Source organism: Mycteria americana, chromosome Z (genome assembly GCF_035582795.1).
Source record: "Mycteria americana isolate JAX WOST 10 ecotype Jacksonville Zoo and Gardens chromosome Z, USCA_MyAme_1.0, whole genome shotgun sequence".
NCBI classification, from domain to species: Eukaryota; Metazoa; Chordata; class Aves; order Ciconiiformes; family Ciconiidae; genus Mycteria; species Mycteria americana.
This window is the reverse complement of record NC_134396.1, coordinates 79836877-79864522: the sequence shown is the minus strand read 5'-3', so window position 1 is coordinate 79864522 and position 27646 is coordinate 79836877. Positions and strand designations below refer to the sequence as shown.

General features: G+C 54.5%; 1 protein-coding gene across 2 annotated transcripts; it reads left to right on the top strand.

Annotated features, from left to right (window-relative positions):
* Positions 1–249: 249 nt before the first annotated feature.
* FBXO10 (F-box protein 10) lies at positions 250–26444 on the top strand. 2 transcript variants are annotated; one of them, XM_075526724.1, is made up of 11 exons: positions 250–886; positions 4041–4631; positions 8518–9351; positions 11784–11933; positions 13398–13534; positions 17210–17280; positions 17895–18047; positions 19683–19958; positions 20265–20575; positions 23168–23349; positions 24807–26444. In XM_075526724.1, the coding sequence occupies exons 2-11, from the start codon at positions 4047–4049 to the stop codon at positions 24970–24972; spliced, it is 2865 nt and encodes a 954-aa protein (XP_075382839.1). In that variant the 5' UTR covers positions 250–886; positions 4041–4046; the 3' UTR covers positions 24973–26444. The 2 variants fall into 2 exon arrangements, with proteins under 2 accessions (XP_075382839.1, XP_075382840.1); XM_075526725.1 differs by lacking the exon at positions 250–886 and adding an exon at positions 1033–1168.
* Positions 26445–27646: the final 1202 nt, after the last annotated feature.

Below are 27646 nucleotides of genomic sequence, written 5' to 3'. Positions count from 1 at the left end.
AGGTGTGACGCTAGGGGAGGGCGAAGGAAGCAGGTGCACCTCCCCTTCACGTGACCCAGGGGAAGGGCGGTGGCGGCGCCGCCCCCTCCCCGTCTCAGCCAATCAGGCAGGGGCGTAGGGCACGCGAGCCGGGGGCGGGGCTGGATAGTCGCCCCAGAGCCCCGCCCCGGGCCCCGCCCCCCGGCGTGCCGCGCGGGTGCGGCTCTGGGCGCAGCGGGTCCCGCCGGGGCGGGGCGGAGCGGAGCGGAGGTGAGAGCCGGACTCGGGGGCACCGGGCCGGGCAGCCTGCAGACGTGGGGTCCCGAGCGGCGGCAGCGCGGGCCGCGGGCTCTGCCGCGGGGCTGGAGCGCCGCCTTCTGCCGCCTCCCTCCGGCGCCGCCCGGTGCCTCGGCGTCCGCGCCGTAAAAAGCTGCGGCGTCTCGTTTAGGTCCGTGTCCCCCCGCGTGTCCCCCGCGCCCCGCCGGCAGCGGGGTGGGAGCGCCGGGCGAGGCCCCTCCGCGCAGCTCCTCCGCCTTGCCGGGCAGGGCCGCCGGGCCGCAGCCCAGCCCGGGAGTGCGCCCGGCAGCCGCGTGCGAGCCCTGAGCGCCGCCAGGTCCGGCAGGGCAGGGGGCGGCGGGGCCGGGCTCTGCCCGCAGCTGCGGCGGCGGCAGCGGGAGCGCCTCTGCCGCCCCGGCTAGGGCTGCCCCCCGCTGCGGGAACGCCGCAGCTCTCGGGGAGAGAGCTAGGGAAAAGCCGCCGTGCGCGGGAGGGCGTCCGGCGCTGGCGGGGGGCTCGGCAGTTCTGTCCCCGTTTCTTTCTCCAGCTTCCCAGCTGCCCGCACTGGCCCGGGCTCGTGCCAACCCCTCGGCCCCGTTCGCATGGACGCGAGAAGCTGCTTTAGGATCAGGTACCGTGTCTCAGAGGGGCGGTGCTGGGCAGAGGACCGCAGGCGGTTTTCCACGGTAGAGCGTCCTCAGGAGAACACCGGGCTGACCCCAGGCTGCCCGCGGGCGCTGCGCTGGGGCGCCTCCAAGGCTCTCGGGGACTTGGGCACTCGGTCCCCGACGGCTGCGAGGCTGGTGTGAAGCCGTCAGCGAGGCCTCCTCGGTGTCCTTTGAGAAACGTGGCATCTTCTTTTCTTGGCTGGGCTTGATGCCAGTATTGCCTCTCGCTGGGGAGGTGCTGTAAGGTACAAAGCACTGACAGAGTGCATAGTTTTATCAGTTTTTTTGTTGGGGGATTTGATTAATTTTAGTCGTTTGGTAGTAAATAACAATGGCTCGTTTTTATTTTAGTATTTGTGTTGCTACCGCAAAGTTTAATGGTAGAGGCTTATTACAATTTAACCTGTAATGATAAGCCTGCAAAAGGGAGAGGAACAGCAAAGAGAAAATGCTGAGCTGTTTGCCTGCTTGAAAGGGTGTGAGACTAAGTCTTTGCCCCCAGTTCTGCTCAAAACTCTCCCTCTTCCAGTCTCAGTGTCCCGTTTCCATGGCATCGCGATGCCCAAGCTGGGGATGTCATGCCAGGGGAGAGGCTCAGAGCTGCTGAGCCCGCAGACCATAGTCATGAGGGACGTGGCACTGCTGTCACAAGACCTTCCTTCCCAGCAGACTGCATGGAGTGCTGTTGTGGGAGAGTCGCAGCAAATCTGTATTTCTTCCAGTAAAGTTCAAGCAGGGGATTCCCCACTGGGTACCCAGGCATTGTATAGGACCCTAGGACAAACTTGACAGTTTCAAGGCAAGTCTGTGCTTTCTTGAGTAGATTCCCTCGTGGTAGTTGCAGGATAGCTGCAAGTCAAGATGTCTGCAAGAAGAACTAAAATTCCCCGCATTTGGTCAAGGACTGTCGTTCAAAGCACTAAGCACTTGCCTGCCATGCCAGCATGCATCCGTGAGAGAATAAAGGAGCCTGGTTCCCAATTGCTTTTAACAGCATCATATATGAGGTGAACTCTGGCATTAGAGGGTAACCAGAGTCCTCATTTGAGCACATTTCCTGACATGTAAGTGGACACAAGCTGGCAGCAGTGGGGATAGGCAGGGAGAAAGCCAGAACCACCTGGTGCAGGGTCAGAGCCGCTCCTGCCAGCAAAGGCTGTCCCGGGCACTCAGCTGACCTGAAGCCATCCCGTGGACATGCACGCTTTCTTGTGGTGTTTATAGGGCTCCTACTGCACTGGAGAACTGATCTCTGGCTGCTGCCTGCTGGATAACATGCACGAAATGGGCTGCTTCAGGGGGAGTGCTGATGGATGGTGGAGCTCCCCACTTTGCATTATTGTTTTTTCTGCTCACTGATAATAACAATTCTACTCTCAAATACCAAGTGGTAAATTTTGTGAGGTACTTCCCCATTTAGTGAAGCTGCTTGTCCAGTGCTTTGTGGAGACTGGTGGGAGGTCGCCGAGCACATGGGGCATTGGGAGGCTTGCCCACTGCTGCCTGCACCAGGTGGGGAGCCAGCATGAGAAGCGGGGGCTGAAGTCCTGTGATCAGGAGGGGCATTGTGCCATCGGTGGTCACTGCTGCTCAGCGTGGGACGTGGGGAATGACGCTGGGCAGGTGGTGGCATGAGATGGAGCAGAGGAGCATGGTCTTGCACGCCCTCAGCAGCAGCAGCCTCATGCTGGGGTGGGATCGGGTGTCTGGGGTCCGTTATGAGCTGTGCTCGCTTTGCTCATAGTGCATTGCCAGCAGTCATGAATGCTTGCATCTTCTCAATCCCTCTTCTGCTTGGAGGGTTCCGCTGGTCCCCCCAGGTGCTGGGCTCAGGATGAACTCAGCTTTTAGAGAAAGTTTCACACCTTTCCTGACAAGCCCTCTGTCCCAGACAGGACTGTTAGGCTGGGGTTGGGGACTGGCAGCCCTCTCTCCCCTGCAGCATGGTCCTGTGAGCCCTCCTGTCGCCAGCAGCAGCCGGGCAGGTCCTGCAGGCTGCGCCGCCCCCTCCCCACAGCGTGACCTGGCCACACTAACAGCGCCTCTGCGTCGTGCAGCATGTGCTCCCAGCCGCGCCTTTCACTCACCAGAGGTGCATCCGGCCTTGTGCCCACCCTGCCTCAGCAACCCCTCACTCCCGGGGCCTTGTTTCATGCCTTCAGCTGGGAGCTGGCAGACAGCTCTCCCAGGGAGGCTGACGCACAGCTTGGGACCCTCTGCTGGCCCCTCAAAAGAGGCCCGCGTGCTGCTGAGCAGTTGCCCTCCACTCTGTGAAGAGACATGGTCTCCTGGGAGGCTTTGGCCTCGGCTTCGCCCCTCCCGGCTGCCAGCCGTAATTTGTCCAGAGCTGCACTGAGCCTGCTGCCCCGGCAGCACATTTCCACCGCTGCGCTCACCACGCACAGCTGCCCGCTCCTTCTGCCTCTCTGAGTGCGGGGGCTGGGAGGGCAGGGCCATTGGCTCCCCTCCCCACCGCTGCCGCCTTGCCCAGCAGTCTCGGTGCAGCACTGGAGGGAAGCGTCGCACCTGCTGGGGTGGCTGGCGAGACCCGCTGCGGGCTGGCTGTCTGCCAAGGACTGGCAGAGTGTGGCAGAGGGAAACCGCGGCAGGGGACATGACAATGCCATGGCCTGCCAGGCGCAGATCGATGTCCTTGTTTGTGTGCAGTCTTTGAGCCCCAGGGTTAAGCAACAAAATTTTAACCATGCTGAAAGAGCAGAGACCTCAGAACAGCTTGTTTGGGCGTTGCTGGCCTGTGAGCCGGGCTAGCAGGAGAGGGAGGGAGGGAGGGAGAGAGGGAAGGAAGGAAGGAAGGAAGGAAGGAAGGAAGGAAGGAAGGAAGGAAGGGAGAGAGGCCTGCAGGCGATGGTGGAGGGAGCACGCTGTAGGATGAGTGCTCAACCATGCTTGGTCAGAGCCTCTGTCTGTGCTTGAGGCATGCCAGCCTGCTGCTCTGGGCCTGCTTCTGTACAGCTCTGTTCCCGGAGAGGCGTGTCCAGCAGGGACCTACATGTCCCTGTCAACATGGGGTCCCTGCCCTGGCTGAGCCTTGCCTTCTCCTTCGTGCCCCACAAGCTCTCAGGGCTCACCTCTGACTCTGTGTCCCGTCCTTTGCAGGTGCTGATGGAGGTCAGTGGCCTGCCGGTGGAGCTGTGGCAGCTCATCTTATCCTACCTGCGCCTCCCTGACCTGGGCCGCTGCAGCTTGGTCTGCAGGGCCTGGTACGAGCTCATCCTCAGCCTGGACAAAACACGCTGGCGGCAGCTCTGCCTGGGCTGCCTCAAGGACAGACACCCCAACTGGCCCAACCAGCCCGGCGTGGAGCCACAGTCCTGGAGAGAGGCCTTCAAACAGCACTACCTGGCCTCCAAAACCTGGACCAAAAACACGCAGGACCTGGAGTCCTCCAACTGCCTCTCCCTCTTCCGGAGGAGGAAGGGCTGGCGCCGGCTCTGTGTCGGTACAGGGGGAGAGTTTGACAGCCTCCGGGCCGCCCTGGCCGCTGCCAGCCCCTACGACTGCCTTGTGCTGCTGCCTGGCATGCACGAGGAGCAGGGCGAGGTGCTGCTGAAGGTGCCTGTGGAGGTTGTGGGGCAGGGCAAGCTGGGGGATGTGGCGCTGCTGGCAAGCATCGACCAGCACTGCCCCACCGCCCGCCTCTGCAACATGGTCTTCATGCCAGCCCGCTTCACCTCGGTGCTCTACAAGGTGAGGCTTGGCGGGGCAGGGGTGGTGAGGATGGCGAGGCCGCCGAGGTGTCATGACCAAGGGGGTTCGCCAGTCTGCAGGCATCTGGAGAGCGTGACTGGGGGTTTCTGGGACTCCCTAATGCATGGGGGCTCGGGGGCTTTGTCCTCTGAATGTCTCTACTTCATTACAGATCGCCACAAATGCCACACAAATCACCACTAGCAAGTCTGCCTTTGATTAATAAAGCAAATATATGTATCAGGCTATTACAAGTTACTATCAGCAATCAATAATACAGTATCAATCAATAATATGGCAGCAATCAGTAATAGAAACAATTGTATAGAAACAACCAGTAACAGCAACAAACAAGTAGGTATATACTATTACAGCTTACTGCAAACTTACCACCAATACAACAGCAGATATGCTTATGATAGATTACTTATATGGATATATAATACAGGTATCAAGAGAATTAGATTTCAGAAGGGGCCAAACCATCTGTCGCAGGTGAATTATTTAGAGAGGCCATTGTTGTGAGGTAAACTAAAAGGGTTTTACTAGTGGTTAAATTATGATCAAATGATAATTAGTCAATGATTGAATAATAATTAAATGGTGATTAAGCAATAATTGAATGGTAATGAAACATTGATTTAACAATGATTTAAATGATTATTTAATTGATAATTTAGATGGTGGTCACACTCTACAACTTACTACTCTTCTAATAATTAAGCTACAGCTGGGTATATATAAAAAAATGTCACTAGCACATAATATACCTTTAGGCCTAATGTAAAACGTCACTTACCTCATTATAGATATCTGATGCCAGGTGAGAGGTCTCTCAGCCTCAAGGAATAACCTTGAGAGGCGTCCCTGCTCAAGGGAGATCCCTGCCGTGCAGCCTGCTGCTGCACAGGAGAGCTCAACAGGCTTGGGGGGCTACAAATATTTATAGCCTAAAGTGATGGACTCATAGCCAACCCTACCCTTTGGTGTTTGTGCAGGTGCGAAGCTGTAGCAGTTTTAGTTTTGTCTAGTCCCAGCTGAGGCTGGCACTGTTAGCTCCTGATAAGACATGGAGCTAACTAGACTCCTTAGTCCCTGAGAAGATCTGGCCTGGCACCATTCTCATGGTTTGCACAACAGGGCTGGCTTCAGTCAGGGCTACTTGTCAGTGATGCCTGAACCAAAGCACTGTTCACTCAGTCAGAGTGGGGGCATCCACCACACCATCCCAAGGGGCACCCAACTGCCCCAGAGGCAGGAGGGCAAACCGAACCAACCCCAAAACTGGGGGCAAAGGGGGATCAGCGAGGTAACAGAGTCTCACATCAAAAATGCTCCATGTCACAGTCTGGCATCAGCTGGGCATCCCTGGCCAGGGTCTGACATCTTGTAGCAGGTGTGTGCAGAGAGTTCAGCCAGTTTAGGAAAGGAAAAGTATGTGCAGGACAGGATGTTCTCAGAGAGAGAGGCTCCATTTTGGATAAAAATTTAATCTGTTTTAAGAAGGTGTAGCAAACCACCACTTTGAGCAACCAGTAGATGCTGTTAATTTCTGGAACAGCCAATAGTTGATGATATTTTTGTTTTTTCAGAGCAATTTTATTTTCCTACATTGTTTCCACTTTTCCAGATGACAAGTTGTCATTACAGTCCCTTGTTTTTTGCACTTAGCGGTAATATCTCAGGATGTCTCTGGTTTCTCAGTACACAGCTGCATCTCTGAGACGCAGCTGCGCTTCTCAAGGATGTTTCTGGCTCCCAGCTCCCAGGCTGGCAGGCATTTTCCTTTGTTCAGTGATTTTCTCCTTCTCACCAGCCGCCTTTCTGACTGCCCACGTGGCAAGGCGTGAGCGACCCGAGAGGCTGCGTGTGCAAGAGGCACCCCAGGGAGCTGGCACTCCATGCAGTGTGCCCGGCACCAGCCCTGCTGCCCCAAAAACCAGTTGCTGCTGATGTGCGCTCTGCCCTCAGCCTGGGCTGGGAGCCCTCGGCCAGGATGCCCAGGGTCTTTGCTGGACCTAAGCCAGGACACAGGATCACGGGCCCAGCCCCTCTGCCGTGGTCCATCCTGACAACACTTTGGTCCCCATGGACAGCTGCTGACTGGTCCAGAGTGGGATGTGCCCAGTGCGAGTGCTGCGCCCGTGGGCTGTGCCTCCAAAAATGAGACCTTCTTTGTGATGAGTCAGCCCATCATTAGTTATAATTTATGGTTTCATTTCCTTTTCACCATTTGATTATGTGACATATTAAACTTAGTCTGAAAGTCCCCCGGAGAAAGATAATGTACTGCCACGTGGTGGGAAAACCAAGTCTCAAATCTGCTGAGAAAGTCCCTGTTTGTCCCCCACCACGTGCTGGGTTGCTGAAGCAGACACGTGGTGTCTTGCTCAGTGATGTCTTCTGCATTTGGCTGGTCAGCGTGGCTGTATTTCACCTTTCAGGCTGTCACTCTGGTCTCCGCGCACAGTGGGGTGCAGCCCTTCAGCTGCTGTCGGTGGAACGAGAGCATTTCCTCCCAAATCTCTCAATGAAAAACAAATTAAAAAAGCAAACTTATGCCAATGCTACTGGTAGTCATTAAAACCCTGCGAGTTGCAATTTCAGAAGGGCTTTCACAAGCAGCCTCTCAGAAGCTGATTTGATTGTGTCCCTTTTAATTAGCTTTTTTAATTTAAAAAGGGGAAGGTACGATTCAGTCTGGAGCAGGCTAGTGGTCTGAAGGGATTTCTGTGTGGTTGTCTTTGGGTACAAAGAACTGCATTTCAAAACCTGTTTGCAGCATGACCACTTCTGAGAGTGCTCAAGGCTGAAAACAAATGTTAGGACAGTGTGTTGGCTGCAAACTCTGGAAATCTCTGTAAAATTGCCCCAGCTCACCTGTCACAAGCTATTGATCTGTCTGCTTTTGAGGTGGTGCACTAGGCAATCGAGGGATAACCTGGGAAGAGAAAATAATGATTTAGGAGATTCCTAGTCAAATTAGGAGCACAGTGAAATTCCAAGCACACTACTCAGCTTTTCTGTCCTGGCCCCTCTGTACCTTGTTGCATTTCAGTTGGCCTTTTCTGGAGATAAGTAGAGACTTGCTATGCCTGCGCAGGAGAGAGATACTTGGCCATGCACGGTCATCCTGGTGGTTTGCCAGCACCCATAAATTGCTATGTGCATTGCCTAGCAAAGCAGGAAGGCCATGGTAGGGATGGCTCACAATTCTGCAAGTACCAGCAAGTCAGATGGGAAACCACAGCCAGGGAACAAGGAACTGATGGTGTCTCCCCTACTGCAGTGTCACAACGTAATGCCTGTGCAGCAGTATGGCACAAATTTTCACCTGTTTTGCTTTGCGCTTGATGCATCATGGGTGCAGCATCCTTCCACCAAGTACGCTAACAGCTCCAGGGAGAATTGTAGCTCTACAGGCCAACCAGACGATGCTTGATGTCATCTTACCTGCTGTTTCACCAAGTAAGCCCGTGAGTCCGTTAATGATGCCAGCTGGCAAATACACATCTCTGAAGGCTGCAAACTCTTCTGTGTAGGGAGTGTTGCTAAGGTTTACTGATCTTGGCACGTCTAGGTCCTGCCTGCTCCCACGCTTGACTGCTGGGCCTTGCTGGGACTGCAAAGCTGTGTCTTGGCAGGGAAGTTAAGGAAATGTTGCCAGCAGGGAAGAAAGTCAGTAGGTGTCACTTGTTGCAAGATACTTACTAACTCAGCTTGCAGTACTGCATCTGTGCCTGTGTGAGCTTGTTGCATCTGTGACACCTGAACGCATATTGTGTTTGTGAGTGTGAGCTTGTTTGCTGTGCAAAGACTTCAAGGTACATCCAGGACTGCTTTTTCTTGCTTTGTGCAATGATCGCACGTTGTGCTTACTCTCCAGACAACCTCAGGCTACGTCCAGTTCGACAATTGCAACTTCGAAAGTGGGCAGCTGCAGATCCACGCGCCAGGGACGTGCCAGGTGAAGTTCTGCACCTTCAGGCAGTCCAGCATCCACCTTCGCAGTGTGGCTCTCTGTGTCCTGGAGAACTGTGAGTTCACCGGCAGTGAGAACGCCTCTGTAACTGTGGAGGGCTGCCCAAGCTCTGACCGTAACTGGGCCTGCAAGCACCTGGCCATGCTGGCCACGTCCTGCGCAGCGTCCATGTGGGAGCCCGCTGTGGCCAAGCGGGATGGCTGGGGGGAATCACTGCTGGGTCCAGTGAGAACATGCGAGATTGTTGTAGCAGAAGAACAAAGCAGCTTCCTCTCTGCCGCGAGTGCTCAAGCCCTGCTTGGCTCAGCCCAGGAGGACGCTGAATTCAGAGAGAACCTGCAGGCAGCAAAGGAGGAGGAGTACCCGACCCTTGACTCAAACTCCAGTGACAGTGACTTACGCAGCGACGATGAAGAGGATGCTCAGCCTGCGTACAAACTGCCCTACCAGGCCCACAGTCTGAGTCACATGCTTGCCGAAGTTACACACAGCAGGCTTCAAAGCAACAGACTGCACGCCCTTCAGAGGGACCTTAAGCTGAAGTCTCTGCAGCAGGAGCTGCAGCAGGACAAGGAGGCCCAGTCTTTGGCCAACTCTCTGCAAGGCTGCATCATCCGACAGTGCCTTTTCAGGGACGGGAAGGGAGGAATATTCATTTATTCAGGAGGGCAAGCAAAACTGGAAGGAAGCATCTTCAGGGGTCTGACCTACGCAGTGCGCTGCATACAAAACAGTAAGGTGCTGTGAAGACTGCCACGAGCCCTGTTCCCTCTCCCTCCTGTTCCACCAGCTCCTTTCTTATGCATAGCTTGGGTTAACTTGCCCAAACTATGCAAAGGGCAGGTCACTTGCAGACATCTGCTTTCTGCATGCAGTAATGTTGAAATTGTAATTGGAGGCATTAAGTCAGTGGCATGTTGGGGTCGTGCAGTCAGGCCCGCTCTACCTGCAAATTAAATTCTCACCCTGTAAAAGTGCTGCTGATTATCAGCACCTTTGCTGCTCCCAGCACAGCCCATACCACAAACACAGGACCCTGGTCTTGCCCCTCGCCATGGCCAGTCCTGGCTGCTTCAGGAGAGCCTGCAGGGGTGGGTGCCTGCCGCAGGCAGAGATGGGGTGTAAGGAGGGATTTTGGCCGGGGACATGTGCTGGAGGCTGAACTCAGGTTTTTCCTCAGCACAGCATTATCTAACCCTGTGCTTGCCCAGAGCTCTCCAACTCTGTGCCTGTGCTTCTCTTCAGACAGGACACTGGCGGCGAGGACTGTGGGGGAGAATCACACTGCCAAAATCCCCAGTGTTGGCGGTGTCGGGGGGGGTTCAGGAGGCTCCTCTCCAGCCACCTGCCCAAAGCAAGACCATCCCCACCGCTTGGTTGGGGCAGCCCAGGATTTGGGCCCATTTTTCAGTCTATCGCTTTAAAAGACTGCAAATAAAAGTTTTGTGCAGGGAGAGGAAGGGGAATGTTTTTCCACCTGGTTTGGGGAAAGGACTTTGCTGTGATAGTGCTAGCTCCCCATCTGCAGTCCCCACGGAAGGACTGCAGACTGCTGTTGCCTGCGCCTTGCAGAAATTATTTGCTTCTTGGCAGTGGAGGATGGCTCCTTTCTTTTCAAGGGATACTCATACCAGAGGTGCTCTCCCAAAGGCTGCCCTGTGGATGCAGAGTGGTGGCAGGAGGGAGCAGAGGCACTTTGCACGGCTCTGCCTTGCTGCTCAGCCCCTCTGAGCTGCTTGGGGGCTGTTTTCACAGGAGTTAAGCTAGCAACAAATGGAGGTCCAGCACTTTGGACCGTGTTCTGTTTTTATTCCCCTCAGTTTGCTTCCAGTTCACTCAGCAGCCTGGTTTTAACTGGTAGGAAGTGGGAGGGAGATGAGGCCAGCCCAGCTGCTGCTCTCAGTGAGAATTTGCTCAGCTAGGAATTAGCCCAGAGGCGTGTCGAGAGGTGGGTGTCAGAGCATCAGGCAATGGGAGATAGTGAAATGCTTGGCTGCGAGACAGGGGCAAGGTGCAATGCGAAGTGGGAGCACAGTGGAGCTGGCAAGGGCTCGGTGTCCTTGTGCAGCCAGGACCAGGGCAAGCCTGGAGCGGGGTCTGCTGTGTGGGACCCAGCTGGAGCGGGTGCCTGTGTTTCTCCCCTCCTGTAGCTCCCTACCTGGGCAGCCAAGCACGAGTGATGAAGACAGGCGGCTGTCAAGCCCTGCTGCGCTCCACATCTAGTTGAGAGATTGAATGAAGCACCTTTCTGGAATGAGCAAATAAAAGGAAGTGTAATTTAATTACCTTCTGATCTGTGTTGCTCATTGAAGTGGGATATGCAAAGGCAATTTGTAGATTATTTCTTAGCACTCGTAAGACATGGATTTAAGACATGATTTTGTTTGGCTGGAAAATATTAAAGATTGCCACTGCATAAATATTTAACTACTTATTTGCTTAGAGGAAACTAGGTTATTACGAGTGGTGTCAGTGATTTCAGTTCGTTGGCTGGGCCATTTCTGCCTCCAAATGGCAGGATCTTTTCTCTGAAGGCGCAAGGCAATGGACAGGTCACGTGCTGAGTGTGTGTGCTGTAGCACACTGGCCCAGTCAGCTTCACGGGAGACTCAAGGGAGGCTCTGCGGCATTTAACATGTTGCCTCCAAGCAGCTCTGTGCAGCAGAGAGTCAGGAGGCAGCCTGTTGCTGACTGTGTACGGAGAGGGTGCCGATGCAAATGGGGACTGCCTGAGCGGGGAGGAGACAGGTCTGTTGTACCACGAGCGGTGTGGAGATGGGACGGGGAATGGTCACTCACTGTTGCTGACAGTGTGCAAGCGCAATGCAGTGAACGAAGCCATTGGGCACACCTGAACACAGGCTTTGTCAAGCGGAGGGATGTGTCAGGCCATCTTTGCTCTGGCTGTGCAGCACCAAGCACTGTGGGTCCCCATCCCCAAGCAGATCCATGCCAATGGGTAATGCCCAATAGGCTTAACCGTAGCACTTGTCCACATGTGCTGATCTTCCTTTCAGCTGGCCTGTGTGTCTGGCATACCTCGGGTTGCAGGAGAGGCAGAGAGGTCATAGACGCACAGAAGTTGCAGAAGGGAGAGCTATACCCTTTGGTCATGTCTTCTTCTTCATCCTTCTAGCTACAACTACAGGTGCTTCTCCTCTTCTCTGCAGGTTATCATGCTGAGGAATGACGTCCACCATTGCAAAGCATCAGGGATATTCCTGCGCCTCTCCGCAGGAGGCCTGATTGCAGACAACAACATCCATTCCAACTGTGAGGCCGGGGTGGATATTCGTAAGGGAGCCAACCCCCTTGTTCTGGTATGTACCCATCCAAGTTGTGCTGGAGGGCAGCATGCTCTTTCTCTCAGTGCTGTTTCTCTCTGAGGAGCAGCAGGGATCCATCTCCCAGTACAAAAAACACTGACCTTTTTGTTAGCTTTGCCCTTCAGCCTTTTTCTTAGGTTTTTGTTGATGAATTAGACTACAGCTAACCCCAAGGGCAAGGCACACTGAAGTGTTGCTTGATGGTACATGCATGGTTTCCTGCTATATTTGACGGTATGTTAAATTAACATAAAATTAACATGACTTAAAATTGTTGTGCATAGAGGGGAGGGTAGGGGGATGTTCCTCTGTCAAATAAACACCCCTGTCTAATGAGTGAACTCGTGCAAGCAAGGTAGTAAATCAGCACTGTACTGTAAATTGTTTCTCCCACACTGGGAATCGTGTTGTCTACCCTAGGAGTTGGTGGAGGGTGTCAGCTCTCTGCTTAGCCTCAGGCAGGAGGGGAGCAGCAGCTCGCTCTCCAGTGGCTTGGCTTTTCCTCCGAATTGGTAGTGTCTCCAGCTGTGCAGCAGGTGACCTTGTCCCTGTTCACTGAATGCTGTATCTGTAGTCATCCTTGGAGGAACCGGGGCCTTGCCATGCAGGAGGAGGCAGAGAGGTAGATACAAACTACCATCTGAGTGACCCTGTGGCTGCATCGAGCTCTGCACAAGAGATGGGGCATGCAGAGCTGTGGCCCCATGGAGGAGGAGGAGGTGGCAGCTCAGCCACAGAGCCACGGGCTGTCTCTGGCCTCAGTTGCAGCTTTGAGCTGCTGTTTGTTGCTTTGCCTGGTTTGGCAATTCCTGCCTTGCCATTCTGCAAGATACTGGGCTGGGACTGCTGTCCTGCTGGGTGGGTCCCAGTATGCTCCTGTCCTCATGGGAGATGCTGGCCCCTGTCCTGGAGAGAAGCAGCTGTGTGGCTGTTGACAGCGGTCATTCAGGCTGTGCAAAGTGCTGTCTAGCAGCTTGAGAAAAGGCAGCACACTGTAATGCCAAGCGCCCTGCTTGGACTCCTGCCTCCAGCTCCTGTTGGGTGCCACCGAGAGTCTTTTCTTCTTGGTGGCCGTGGGGAGGTGTTGGACTTGCAGCCCCACCAGCCCTGCCCAGCGTCAGATGGGCTGTGGGGAATGAAACATCACTGGGTCCAGGGCAGCCCTTGGAGATGGCAGCAGGAACTGCTGGAGGAAGAAGAGGCTGCAGGCATGATGGGAAGGGAAATTTGGCATTGTGTACTAGAATCCCAAAGAAAGTTAAAAGTTAAGTGTGCCTTGACTGTTTGAGAGTGATTTCTTGGCAGCCAGATTAATTACCCTTCTGCCCTTTTACTCACCAGTGTTGGGAGCTGTTGCTTTTCTCTGTGGTTGCTGTCTCCTCTTGCTCACTTTTATGAGTGACCTTTCTTCCTTTTGCTTTTATTCTCTCTACATGTGCACTAAAAATAAAACCATAGTGCAATAAGATACACAGTGGCCTTCGCTCAGGCATTGTCGTCGTTGGCAACGGAAAAGGCATCATCCGTAGCAATCAGATCTATGGGAATAAAGAAGCTGGCATTTATATTCTGTATAATGGAAACCCTGCTGTGAGGTATGTTAGCTAGCACTGACCTCTCTCTCTCCTCTCCTTCGTATGTTAAGAATTATTCCTCCCACTGTGCACAATTTTCTTCTCTTTTTTTCTACCCCCACCATAAAGCAGAAATAGGACCACAGTGCACTAATACCTTTCTGTGACTTCCCTCTATCTGCTTGCTGCACCTATGTCTTTGCCAAGTGCCAGTCCTGGGTTTTCCCCCTGGATCTAAGGAGGACAGAGCTGTGTTCAGGATGAACAACTCAGACATGTCATGGTGCTTTTTGCAGGAAAGGGAGTAACGGACCTCAGCACTCCCATCATTGTTGCTCCAATTCACCTTTCTGCTTTAAACACCTGAAGCTACTGACTTGTGTGTGTTTAATACCATTCGGTTTAGATGTTAGTATTGCTGTCTAGTAGGCTTTCTTCAGGTCAATGCCATCAGCTTTACCTGGTGGTATTACCTGGTAGCAGTGAACCCAGAAGTGAGATAGCAGCTGGAGCACAGTATTGGTTGCAGAAGTGAGGGGCATCTCATCTGTACTGCCACCCCCTTCTGCCTCTCACCGTGCCTGTGGGTGATAAGGAACAGGCATGTGACAACTCACTGCAGTGCTATAGAGCAGGGTAGGGCACAAAGGGAAGAAAATGGTTGCCCTGGATCAGCCCTGTAGCTAGGATGTGAGTATTCATGCTGGAAGTGTTGATAATTAACAGTGCTTCAGCCATGAGTCCTGCAGTCCGAATGAAAGTGACTTCTTGCAGGTTCATGATCTGTGTGCAGAGCTGGTGCGGTTTAGACAGACTGCCTATATGGACACTTAAGAACAGGTTACCGAGGCACTTAGTCTAGGCTGGGACCTGGAGGGAAGTCTGCACCAGATGTACCAGCCCTGAAAACACAGGGGTCAGGGCTGGGCTTTCCAACAAGGGATTAAGAAAGTGCTCTCTCAGAGAGGTATTGATTTCTGAGAAAAGCCATGTTGTAATGGCAGGGCCCAGCAGTGCAGAGGAAACATGCTGCGGGATGGAGAGAATCACTAGATATCCTTCCCTCTGTACTTTCTCGCAACATCATTTGCAATCCCAGCTTGCACCTCATGACTGGCGTATGACCATCTGTGCTTGCTGGCATGTAGAAGATGATGGGGAGGGGGTAGGGAGGAAGCTCAGTGGGAAGACACCTTTTTTGTCCTGAGCATCCGCCTGTTTTGGAGGAGCTCACCTGCTCCACTCGTGCATGCCACTCTGTGCTGCCTTTCGGCTGCACTGGTTCAAGGTGGGCTCTGGTGCTGGCTGAGGCTGTGTGCACTGGCGCCGTCCCGGCGGTGCCACATGCAGCTGTGTTGAGCATGGGGCTCAACAGGGGCTGTTGGCACAGCTTGGTCTCACCAACAAGATGGCGTGTGCAGCTGCGGGCAGGCAGGGCTGGCAGAAGGGGGAGGTTTATGGTAGGAGTAATGTCCTTTGCTGGGTGCCTTTTTCACAGTTGGAAACAGAATAATGTTTTGGCCATCCCCAAGAGCTGCAAGCCCAGCTCCATCCCGTGTTGCTGCCTGCAGCTGCCTGGCTGCAGGACAGGTTTTGGTGGGGTGTTGCAAGGGGCTCCATGCAGAAAGCAGGAGGGTGTCCTTCTGAGAAGTGTGCCAGCAATGTGGGTGCTGAGTACCATTTTTAAGCATGATACAGGCCCTTGGGCATGTACATCTTCCACTCAGAGGTACCCTCTGCAGCAGCTAAAAAGCAGTTTGGGTAAGACTGTGTCCCCTGCTGTGCCGAGGCTGGGAGGTGCCAAGTGTGATGGTGCCCGGTGGTGCAAGGCTACTGCCTGCTCCCCTGAGCTGGTGAGAGCAGCACTGGAGGGCACTACCCCGCAGCAGTGGGACTTGGGCAGCTGAGAGCCCCTGCCTTGTGTTCATGGGGGATTGCCTCTGGGGTGGCTTCACGGTTTCTCTTCCCCCTTACCCTGCAGCTGTTGGTGCAAGCACGGATTTCAAGTACAGGTGCCTTGTGCACTCTTCTCACCTGGTCTCTCTTTCTAGAGGCAGGTGCGTGTGTCACACCAGGCCCTGCAGCCCACAAGCAGCTTTCCATTCTCTGGGCACCGCTAATGAGCTGCGTTGTTCTGGCAGGGCGGTGGGGGCTTCCCTCGGCTGCCAGACCGAGCGGCCCTGCCCGAGCAGGCAGCGACAGCCACTGCCCCCGAGCAGGCAGCTGCAAGTGGAGGGGCAGCCAAGCCAGGGCAGCTGAGGACAGCAGAGGCACTAGCTGCCCAGCAAGGCGGGGTGGCCCCGCTCTGCCTGCACTTGTCCCTGGGAGCAGGACAGCGGTGTGAAGCACTGCACCCACTCCCTCCGCCCCCAGGCAGCACTGGTGATCATGCCTTGCTGGTGATTGCATGCCACAGGCGCTGCTTCCCCACCCTGGCTTGCTGCTGTAGAAGGTCCTCTGCTCCCTTCACGGCCCACTGGAGCCGTCTCCAGTGAGTGCTCCTAGGTGGATGCCAGGGCAGAGTCGGTGCCAGGCACTGCACTCGTTCGGTGTTTTTTTCTTCGTGGTCAACCTGATTGCTCTCCTGCTCTGAACCTCAGCAACAAGCCAGAGATTTGGGGTCATGTTGTGGAGGAGGAGCTGATGGTGCACTCAGGGCCCCTGGGCTTCATTCCTCCTGACAGGCCTCCCAGTAGGTGGGAGCCCAGGGGACAGAGGGGCACCTCTACTCAGGCACCACAGGGCCCATGCGTGCTCTCCAGGCCGTCATTCCCAGCACAGCGCTGCCTCTGCTCCTGCCACCATGTTTAATGTTTCCTGCCATCAACTGCAATCACTGTCTGCCCGCTGGCTTCGGGGCTCCTCTTGGAGCAGCAGTCCCATGGCTGATAAAGCCTCTCGCCTCCTCCCTGGGTTGGGGAGGATGGGGGAAACAGGGTAAAGTCCTCACAGACTCCTCTGCGACGTCCACCTAGGTGGGCTCCAGCCACTATGTGGTGCATCTCCCGCACTTTTCCATGGGGGCACGGGGTTCTGCAGCTCGGAGGCCTCTGCTCTGTACCGCCCATGAGGGTAGGGAGGCCATGGCCTGCCTCCCCGCAGGGTGTGCTGCATGGTGCTGGGAGAGCCGAGCATGTAGGGCAGTTTGCAGAGGAGTGAGTTTAATCCTGAGGAGAAAGAAAGTCCATCTCAAGGAGGGGGTAACTGAGGATGCAGGCAGCCAGCGGGGTGGAGAGGCTGGGGTGCAGGAGGCAGCACTTGGTTCTCTCTGTCCATACGTTCCCTGTGGCTGTGGCTTTGGCTGGCCACTCCTGGAGACGGCACCCTGGCTGGACAGACAACGGGTCTGATGCGGTAGCCATTTGGATGTTCATGAGCACTTCCCGCTCTTCAAATGCTCTTACTGACGTGTTTTTCCGTGCCTCTTTTGTGCTTTCACCTCCTTGAAAGTGGTTCAGCTGCCAGCAGCTCCGCTCTGCTTTGCTTATACCTTCCCCACTGTGCTTCCCTCTCGCTGCACTTCACTGTGCAGCTGCCCTGTGCCCAGCTCTCACTGCCGGGCACATGCAACAGGCTGTGATGGGTAGCCAGCCAGGGAGACTAGTGCCTGTGCAGAGACCCACTGTGCTGGCATCGGTGCAAACCATGAGCAGGCAACACTGCTGCTGGTAACTTTCTTTTCTTCTCCTACCTCAGTGGGAACCATATTTTCCAGGGACTGGCTGCTGGAATAGCAGTGAATGAGAATGGGAGAGGCCAAATCACAGGTATGGGAATGAAAATGGCATTGTTATGCCCAGTTCGTCTCTCTCTTTAAGCTCTGTCTGTTTCATTGCAAAATTTATCTTGTTATGGTTCTTCAGTGACTTTAGGTGCAATTTCTAGTTTGCATTTTCTAGTTGGCATTTCTGCCCTTAACAGAGGGAACATGTCTTTCTGCAGTGTGTCCTCCAAATTACTGTTCCCTTCATCTCTGGCCCAACTGGGACATGGAACTGTGCTCCAGAGCAATCTGCCACATGGACTACATTTTTTCCCTCCTGTGCCATCCAGTTTATAAGCTAAATCTGTCAGTGACATTTTCCTACTGTCATGGCACCTTTGAGCGGTTTTCCACTCTGCCCTACACCTTGGAAGACAGGGAATGGTGGTTACCGGAATTGCTACTGCACAGTGCACAGGACACCTGCACAGTGACTGGTGTCCTGTGCAGGAGAGCATTGCCAGGAGCATGGGGAAATGGGGAAGCTCCTGAGGCTTGGGCTCTGCCGCGGGCAATGGGAGCTTCTTGGTGGGGCCAGGTCTCCGCTTGCCACATCTCCTTACTCTTCCATGGGCAGAAGGCTTGTGTGGTCACCTCGTCCTCCCTGCCTGGCCCTAGGGAACGTCATCTGCGAGAACCAGTGGGGTGGGGCAGACATCCGCCATGGGGGTGACCCCGTCCTCAGGAACAACCTCATCTCCTGCGGCTACTCGGACGGCGTGGTGGTGGGTGAGCACGGGAGGGGCCTCATCGAAGGAAACACCATCTATGGTAAGGAAGCAAGCTCAGGTGGAGAACAATTCTGGCCTTCTTCCCCGTCCCCTTGTCCTCTTGGGCTTGCTGGGCTGCCCTCTACCTCTGGTGCACTCCAGAGCTGCGGTGGGTGCCCAGGAGGGGGCTTTAGTGGGTGTCCAGGTGGGGGCTGTGGTGGGGAGGGGGCTGGCAGTGGGTGCCCAGGAGGGGGCTGTGGTGGGTGCCCAGGAGGGGGCTGTGGTGGGGAGGGGGCTGTGGTGGGTGCCCAGGAGGGAGCTGTGGTGGGGAGGGGGCTGGCAGTGGGTGCCCAGGAGGGGGCTGTGGTGGGTGCCCAGGAGGCTTGGCCTGGAATGGTACCAGGCCCAGCCTAGCACAAGCGCTCCAGAGGTCGTGCCTCCAGTGCTGCCAGGCTGTGGCTCATGAGGGGCCTTCTCCCTGCTGAGGAGACCACGGCTTTGTGTCCAGCGGAGGGCAGGAGCTTCCTTCTGAGCCCTGAGAGGGAAGCCAGCCTTGCACCATCACCCTTGTGCTGGACACAGTTGTAGGAGGGGACGTGTGGTCCCCATGGGATGAGGGGAGCTGTGTCTGCTGCTGTCCTGTACCCAGCTAACCCGGGGCTGGAGGAGTCTGGCAGGGTCTGTAACCTAACAATTGGGCTAATGTCTGACAGGGGGTAAACTCCCCAGGTGATTTTCTTAGGAAGCTGGAAATAGCTTTTTTAAAGGGGTTTTAAAGCAGCTGCAGAGAGACAAGTGCTGCAGAGAGCCCACCGCTGGCCAGAGCGCGGGTCTGAGTCCTGGAGGGGCTGTGCTCCTCTCTGGCCCTGTTTAGGACAGAGGCAGGATGCAGGCAGTCACATAGCATGGCTTTGTGTGCCTCTGTCCATCTGTCCTGCTAGTAATGCTGGAGGCAGTGGTGGCCAGTAGTGCTGGTGGCCAGTGTCAGCCCCTCGCAGTGAGGGTAAGGTACACAGATAGGGAGTTCCCAGAGGTTTCTGGAACAGCAGTGGCTGGGGCAGGAGGAGGGTGGTCATAGGGCCCAGTCACCCTGGGGGTGGCGAAGCTGCAGCTCAGCCTGCATTAGACACTGGAGAATACACCTGGGCCCCCGAGGCCAAGCCTCAGGGAAACCCAGCTTGGTGCTCCTGGAGCTGCTCGCTCCTTGGCCCCGGAGAGTCCCAGTCCTGGAGGAGGAGAGACCAAGGCAAGCCTAATCCAATCCCCGGAGGGGGTGCTGGTTGCACATGAGCTTCCAGCACTGTGGCTGCCTGTCTGCAGTGAAGACCCTGCCGTGGAGCCCGTGGACAGGCCATCCTGCAGAGCCCCAGGGCAGCAGGGGTTTACCTCTTGGTTGCATGAGTTAAACCAGGGCCCTTGAGCTGGGGTCAGAGCTTGGACAGTGCCAGGAGAGGGCAGAGGTGGGGAAATGAATGCACTGAGCTCACACACTCGAGTCTGTCCAGCGGGACCAAGTCAGCGGGGTCAAAGGATCGCTGTGTGCCCTTGACATGTAGGGTTAGCCTTCATGTGTGCTCAAAGAGGAGGATGACCTCTATCCCATCTGCACCGCACATGGACTACCAGCTGCTTCAGGGCAGGGCGGGTGGTCTCCAAGCACTGCTCAGTTGGTGGGCTATACCACCCCGCACTGCAGGCAACAGAGGCTGTGGCGTGTGGATGATGTCCTCCAGCCTCCCGCACCTCATCAACAACCAGATCAGCCACAACAGCATCTATGGGGTGGCAGTGTTCTGCCACAAGGATGATGCTGGTGACTACCTCCCCGGCCAGGAGGGCACCGAGAGCTTCCAGGAGGAGAGGGAAGGTGCCGGTGGGGAGAATGACCCTGACAGTGAGGAGAAGTACCCGGCTGCCCGGCGTCCCATCCACGTGGCACTGGTGGAGTTGAACAGCATCAACCACAACGGAGGTGAGCTCGGGGCCTGGGGCTCTTCCCGGGCTCCAGGAGAAGGGGTGGCGTGCAGAACAGTGTGTTGTCCTGGCCCACCAGCACTGGGGTCTGCCAGCATCTTCCTCAGCTGCCACCAGGCCAGGAGGACCCTGGAGAAATGGTGGGCTGAGACCTGAGTGAGGGTGGGTTTTTGTCCTTAAGCTCCCAATCAGAAAGTCATTGTGACAGAAGAAACTGAGTAGCTTTTAGAAATAGAAATACATTTGTGGTCATCGTGACTGAGGCTGCAGCTCTTAACCAATAGTTCTTCTTTGTGGTTGGCAGCTGCTGGGTTGTACGTCAAGAGCAGCGAAGCGCTCAACATCATCGCCAATGTAATTCATGCCAACCACGATGGTGGGGTGGCAGTGCTGCAGAGCAGCCAGCTGACGCGCATTGCAAACAACAGCATTTCCTGCAACAGCCATGGAGGTGTGCTGGTCGAGGCCGAGTGCCAGGTGGAGCTGCATGGCAATGGCATCTATGAGAACAGCAGCCATGGCATCATCTCCAAGGGAGAGGGCATCATCATGGAGAATGACATCATTGGCAACCACAGGTGTGGCCTTCAGCTGCTCCAGGCAGCGGACATGAAGGTGCGTCTTGCGGAGAGCTGAGGGGACACTGACTTGTGCATCCCTGCAGCTGGGGGCAGTGGCGAGATGGAGCCTGCTGCTGCTGCCCTCCCTCCCTGGGAGAGGGGGAAGCCAGCAGGCCCCCAGTTGGCAAGCAGGACAGGAGAGACTGCCCCGGCATTGCCAGCAGGAGGAGCAGACAATCAGGATCGCATCCTCAACCCTGTGGTTACAGGGGGTGTAATTTCCAGGCTACATTAGAAGTGTGTCCAGCTGATCGAGGGAGGTTGTCAGCCATCTCCTTTGCCATCGGGAGGCTGCATCTGAAATGTTGTGTCTGGTTTCGGACCTCAAGGTCAAGAGGGAGGTAGAGAAAAGGGAGAGGGTCCAGTGGAGAGCTACCAAGATGGGCAAGTGCTGGGACACATGACTGATGAGATGAGGCAGAGGGAGCTGGGCTTGGTTAGTCTGGAAAAGAGGAGGCCAAGGGGGATCTAACAGCAGCCCACAGCTACCTAAACGGCAGTCAGAGCCAAGCCCTTCTTGGCAGTGCCAGGCAGTACAACAAGGGTCAACAGCACAAGTTGCAGTGTTTCCTGGACCTTGGAAGGTCCAGGTGGGAGACTGGGGGTCTCTTGCCTTGGAGGGTGGTGCAGCCCTGGAACAGGTCACAGAATGGTATGGGGTCACTATCCTTGGGGTTTCCAAGCTTCGGTAGGACAAAGCCAGGGCTGCCCTGATCTAGTGCTGTGGACAGGCCTACTCCAGAGCTCCCTTCCACCAGCACTCCTTAACTCCAGCTTTTTCATGGGCAGTCATTGGGAACAGGCTGGAGGGAAGTCAGCAGAAATTGAAGGAAGATGTAGATGGAAATAAAGTAAACATTTGTTTTTAATTGGACCAGAAGTGCAAAACCAGAGTGCACTGCTCAGAAGAAGGTGACATCCCTAGTGGGTTTGAAGCGTGTCACATCCTAACGTCTGTCAGGAGAGGTTTAGAAGTGCTCTGTGGGGCCCAGAGGGAGGAGGTGAGATGTTCCCTAGCCTCAGCATTGTTGGGTCCATGCTTATTATTGCTCACATGCAGCAGGAAGGCACGTGTGTACCAGCGGAGCTGGCCATGTTGCCCCAAAGTGCGTGGTACCCACAGTGACAGGAATGTGAAAGGAGGTCTATGAGCAGCAGCAGCTTTTCAGGTGGGCAAGCACATGGGGGAAGAGTTTGTGCGAGCTCATGCCATTGCTCGATGGCAAAGAAAAGAGTAGATTTTGGAAGTCCTATCTCAAGGCTGTATCCTTGTGGATAGTGATCCACAGGTGGCTTGTCACATCTGTCTGATGTTTAAGCCTTGGTAAAGGACAGCTCAGGTGTCATTTCTCACATGTGGATTCACAGATGACTTGTAGGAGAGACCTCTCTTCCCTCAGAGCAGCAAAGGGAATCCTGTGTATTTTGGTGCAATGACATTCAACAAAGTCCATCTTCTCCCAGGCTTGTCCCCTGTATTTAACTGAGTGGCACAGTCAAGTGGGTGATCCCATAGGCCTCTGTTGGAGATTTGCAGGCTGTGTGAGTTGTGCTGAAGAACTGGGGTAGCTGGCATCTGAACTAGATTTTTTGGAAGTTAGATGCAGTGTTCCAGCATCTAGCCAGTTCCCAAGGTTAGTACCTGGCTCAAGGTTGCCTCCATTCTGTTCTTTGTTGAGGTGAAGCCATTGTGCATCAAAATGATAGATAAATGCAATTCAACTCATCGTGAAGGACCCCTAAAATGAATATACAGAAAGCCCTGCCAGGACAAATGCTCCGCATGAGTCCCATAGGGGCTGCAGGCTCCTTTTGAAAACCATGCCCATAGAAAAACATTGTCCTCTGGACCAGAAGCTAAAAACTGCTGTATTTTGCATGGTCCCAGCTGTCCAGTCTCCTAGAGGACACAGGCAGGATTCATGTTGTAGGGTTCATTTGGGCAGCAGAGCGGGCGGCACAGTCCTTGTTGAAGTACTGGCGATGCCGCGGTGCTGTCGTTTCTCATCTGCCCACTGGCAGAGCCCTAGAGGTGCCTGAGAGTAGGTGCGATGGCATATGGTGCTGGGTGGGGAGGAGTGCTAGGCAAGGAGCGTCGCAGCAGCTGTTGCTGTGGAGCCAAGGAGAAGGGACTGAACTGATCTTCCAGATGATGGCACAGAGCGAGCTGTGGTCCTGTCTTTCTTGGGAAGAGGAGACTCCTAAGTGCTCTTTTTTCATCTACAAAGAAGTGACATCCTATCAGTACAGTCATTTGAAACCTGGAGGGCAAGGAACAGCGGCAGGTTTGTGTTCAGCAGCACCTGTGCTTGTGTTTCATCAGGGGGTTGGGTACCAGCTGCAATGAAGCCTCTGGCATCTAGCGTTGACAGCAACTGAGCTGCCAGCTGGGGCCACCAGTAACGTGTGGAAGGCTTTGGAAAAGCTTGTGTGTGCATGGCTATGGCGCATCCAGGCTGAACCTTTGGTATACTCCCAAACTGCCAAGGATTGCTAGTGAGCCTGCGGAAGAGCTTTGTGTTGATTGAAGAGCTGTATGAACAATGTCCTTCTGCTTGGGCCATCCTGTCTAAAGCTTATTTTGCAGGTGACCAAGAACAGGATCCAGTCCTTTCGGGACTACGGGATTGCTCTCTTTGATGAAGCCAAAGGCCTGGTGCAAGAAAACCTCATTTTCCAAGGGAGGTCCAAGAAATCCATTTTGCGACCAATGTCAAATGCAGAGGATTGCGTCATCCAAAACAACGTGCTTCTCACCTTCAAGAAAAGGTGAGGCCCCTGGCACCATGGGGTGCAGTTGTGAGCTTGGAGCCACTGTTGTGCTCCTGTGTTAGGCGAGTACTGGAGAGCCCTGCTTTGTAGCTCGTCTTCCCAGCTTCCCACACCTGCTGACCCATAGCACCAGCCCCATGTGCATGGTGAACCACTGCAGATGAGGACTGCAGATCAAGAAGAGCCAAGAGGTTCCTCATGGGATACCTCTAAAGCCAAGTGAGGGGCTTGGCTTATTCCTTGACAGGGCAGTGTGGGTCTTCACAATGTCTCTGAGCATAGGGCCATCTCTCCTGTGCCCTGGCCAGCTCATTCTCCTGCGCAGTGCTGCCTTTGAAGCCTGGCTGCTGTGTTTGCGTACTGCACTGCTGTCCCTGCAGCATGGACAGCGCCAGGGTGTTTGTAGCCTGAGCCCAGGGAGTTGGATGAAGGAAGAATGGCCAGAGCCACCCCCAGTCTGCATTGTGCTTCTGTACTGGTGAGGAGGAGGGTGGCTTCAGGCACCAGATTCCACCTCCAGGCTTTTGCTACCAGAGCAATGTGAATGGCAAATGGGAAAATGGATCTTGGAGTGCTTGTTTTTCCCAGGTGTGACTGAGCTACCCTGATCTTTGTGCCAGTGTGAGAACGTGTCTTCTGGTGGTCTTCAGAGGTACCACTGTAGCTGCAAACCTCTAATGGGTATTGCAAAGCTTTCCTTAGCTGCCGGCTGTCACCCAGATCTCGGTGACTCTCAGCATTATAGGCCTTGTTCAAAACAGGTCACTCCAGACCAGGACTCTGCAGCAGATGCCTGAGGAAGGAAAGCTGGAGCCCTGTCACCTATACAAGGGCTGGGTATTCAGTGGATTGTTCTTCTTACCTAGAAATTTGACCTTGACTCTTCTCTCTGAGTCTCAAATCTTGGTCCAGGGTGTGGGAGAGGACACAGTGAAATTGGAAGACTTGCATTACTGGGGGGAGGTGAGACCATGGGGTCTCCCAGGTTGATGATGCTCTCACCTGGTCCTCCAGACTCCCATAGCATGAAAGTCAAGTGCACTAGGGAGAACTCTCAGCACCTCCTCCAGTGCCCTTAGCCCCAATATTCCTCCATTAGATTTTCAAATCTGGGCCCCTTTAAGCAATTGTTGGGAGGCCCCAGTACTGACTCTCCCTCTGCAGGCTCTTGCCCCATCCCCCAGAACTTGCAGTCACTTAGTGGTGTTGACTGTGAAATCACAGGAAGTAGTTTTTGCAGTAAAGTGAGATGTTCTGTCCCAAGTCTCCAACCATTTCTGTTCTACTTGGGTTTTGGCACAGATACTGTGTGGTGAGCATTGTGCACCTGCCAGCACTGCTCTGCCCCTTTCCTCCTTGAAGGGTGAACCATGAGGGAGTGTTTCTAAGGCTGCTCTGGAAGTGCTGTTCCACCCTGCTCACGGCCACATATGAGGTGTCTCTCCTTTTCCCAGGTTTGATATGGAGTGCATGCTGATCAACCCCCCAGCACGACCTCACATCAAAGGAGATGCCCTGGGGTCCTGCACAGCAGCTGGTGGTCAGAGGGTTTCCAGCATAACCACTAGGGTGGATGGGGGCTGCCACAACCACAGGAGCATCTTCTGCACCATTCTTTGACCAGGGAGGAGGTTTCTTCACTGGTCTCTCTAACTGTCTTTTCTCCAGACCTGCCACCAGGAAGCTCTCACAGCTCAGGAATGGGGAATCCCAGCCCATTGGGCTGTACTCCCGTTTTCATGAAGGATTTTGCAACTTCTGTGGCACCTCACTAAATAAAAAATAGCTGAGAAAACAGCCATTAATTTCTTCCTCTTTGCCCACTGAGATAGCTGCTGAAGTAATTTACAAGTGAGCAGTTCCTTAGATGAAATGCACTCCTGGCAGGACCACCCGTGCACCTGGCCGGGCCACCCCAGCCTGAGCTCCGGACAAACCTCTCTTCCTGTGGGGCCTGTGGGAATTCGTTTATTTGGGAATCACTTGTTTTGAAGCTACTTTGTCAGTGACCATCTGCATTTATGCCAGAAGACTCAGAGGCTGACAGCATGTCCTATTTGGTCTCGTTCAGTTTCTGTTCGTGCTGATTCTGACCCAGAAGGGGCACACAGATCAACACAGACAGACGTACGCACAGACATATGTATGTGTGGTGTGGGTCCCTCCAGGAACCAGGCTCAGACGCTGTCTGCCCCATACCTGCCTGTGGGTCCCAGTCTCCCCAGTTTCTGGCACCAGGACATATGAGTCCCCCAGAGGTTGCAGGCCCCCCTCAGCAGACAGGCAGGCAGACGCAGACACACAGAGACAGATAGCCAGAGTGCCTGGGCTCCCAAACCACTACTCTTCCTTGTTGGTAGCAGCCCCAAGCAGATGCAGGTCCCCACACACACCACCAACGCTAGCACCCGCACCAAAGGGAGAGCCCTCACCCTGGGAAGAGTTAGAAATGGCATTTCGTGAGTGGACAGGACAGACTGCACTCGTCAGGCACAGGCATGGCCAGACCAGCATCTGTCCTTGGCCACTAGCCACCTGTTTACAGACAATGGGCCACTTTATATTCCCTTATCCCTCTGTTTTCCCATGTTTGTTTTCCCCAAACCACCTTGATCCCTGCATTTCCCCACATTTGGTTCCTACCCTGGGCATCCTGCAATAAACCTTGTGCAATCCTGGAATGCTCTTCCCCTGAACCCCATAGCATGTCCCGTACCCCTGGCAGTGACCCCTGGGACTGTGAGGTGCTTGGAAGAAGGTGGGTGTCCCCCAGCCCATGGGGCTGAGCTCTCCTGGGACTGGGAGGAGCTGGGCAGGGACTCATGGCTCTGAGGGTGCCACTGGCGATCCCCTGCCATCCCCTGGGGCTCAATGCTCTTGCCATGGGGAGATGAAGGCTTGCACGCTGTAACCTCGCATGCCCAGCTAGTGGTTTCTGCCTTGTCATTTCCCTGCCTGAAACTGGCAGTTGGTTCCCAGCTGGATTTTCTGTGTCACATTCACCTAACGAGCTGTCCACACAGCTTTCTCCTTTGGTATGAGCTGGTGTAACTGTTGCACAGTCTGCTGCTTCTCTGCAGACCAATGCAGTAAGAAGATCCAACCCACTTTTTTTTTTTTTTTTAAAGGAGAAGTACTATTTTCTATAATTTCAGGAAAACTGTCTGCCACAAATAAACTGCTATATTTTAAAAGTTGTCTACATTTTAGTAACTGTGTTGCTTTCCAAACTGAGTGAAATTTTCCAGAGTGGCTTTTGGGGCAACCCTTTCAGAAGGGGCTCATCACGCTGCAAGGCCATGGGATGCAGCCCTGCCCACCTGGCAGAGATGGGCACTTGGCAAGCACACAGCTTGTGCCAAAGCCTGGAGGGTTTCATATGCCTAGGTGTAGGTTTAAAACCAGAGGTGAGTGACAACATTATAAGTTGGCAAATCTCTGCCCCTAGCTGTATATATATTACATCTGGGTGTACAGTCCAGAATCGTCTTGAAGCACCACCAAAGAAAACCTTTTACCATTATTTTGGCACTGTATGGTCAGTGAGTTTGTCAAAGGCCTGGTTTGCCTCAGGATGATGGCAAAGCTGACCTAGCACAAGCTTTCAGAGACCAGCGCATCTGAAGCACAAACTGCCGGATGCTGTTCCCTGGACAGAGTGGGAGGAGACCCGCACAGCACAAGGAGAGCCAAGCACGGGGTCTCTTGAGATGAGCACAGCTGAGCTGAAGTACACTTAGAGAAATGGGAAGATTGGAGCTGCTGAGGCATTGCAGGGCAGTCCCTGCCATGGTGCTGCTACTCAGGAGACAAACTTCAGGGAAGGAAGGCTTGTAGCTCCTAGCTGAGACCCACCCTCCAGCTGATAACAGGGTTGGTTTGCTTGAGAGATAGTCCTGAAGCAGAGGTAGAGTCAAGCAGTAGAAGAAGCCGGCAGTGGTAGTGGGAAAGATGCCAATACACAATATGCCTGTAAGAGCCACTTGGTAAAAGGCAGGAGAGGAATGAATGCACAGGTTGGTAGCAGGGACAGGTGTGTGGGAAGGATGCGAGAACCCAAATTCATGCCGCAGGGCAGGAACCTGAAGTCCCAGACTCCATGTAGCTGTCTCTGCAGTACTACCTGCCTCACATACAAAGGCACAGATCCACAGCCTTCATGTGTGAAGGGTATGACCTTGGGGAACCTTTCGAGATGGGAGAACCGGGAGAAGAAGGGTGGGCCGTACTTGAGTCAGGACAGAGCCAGGCTGCTGGCACAGACAGAAAGATCATGGTGGTGTGTTTAAACTGG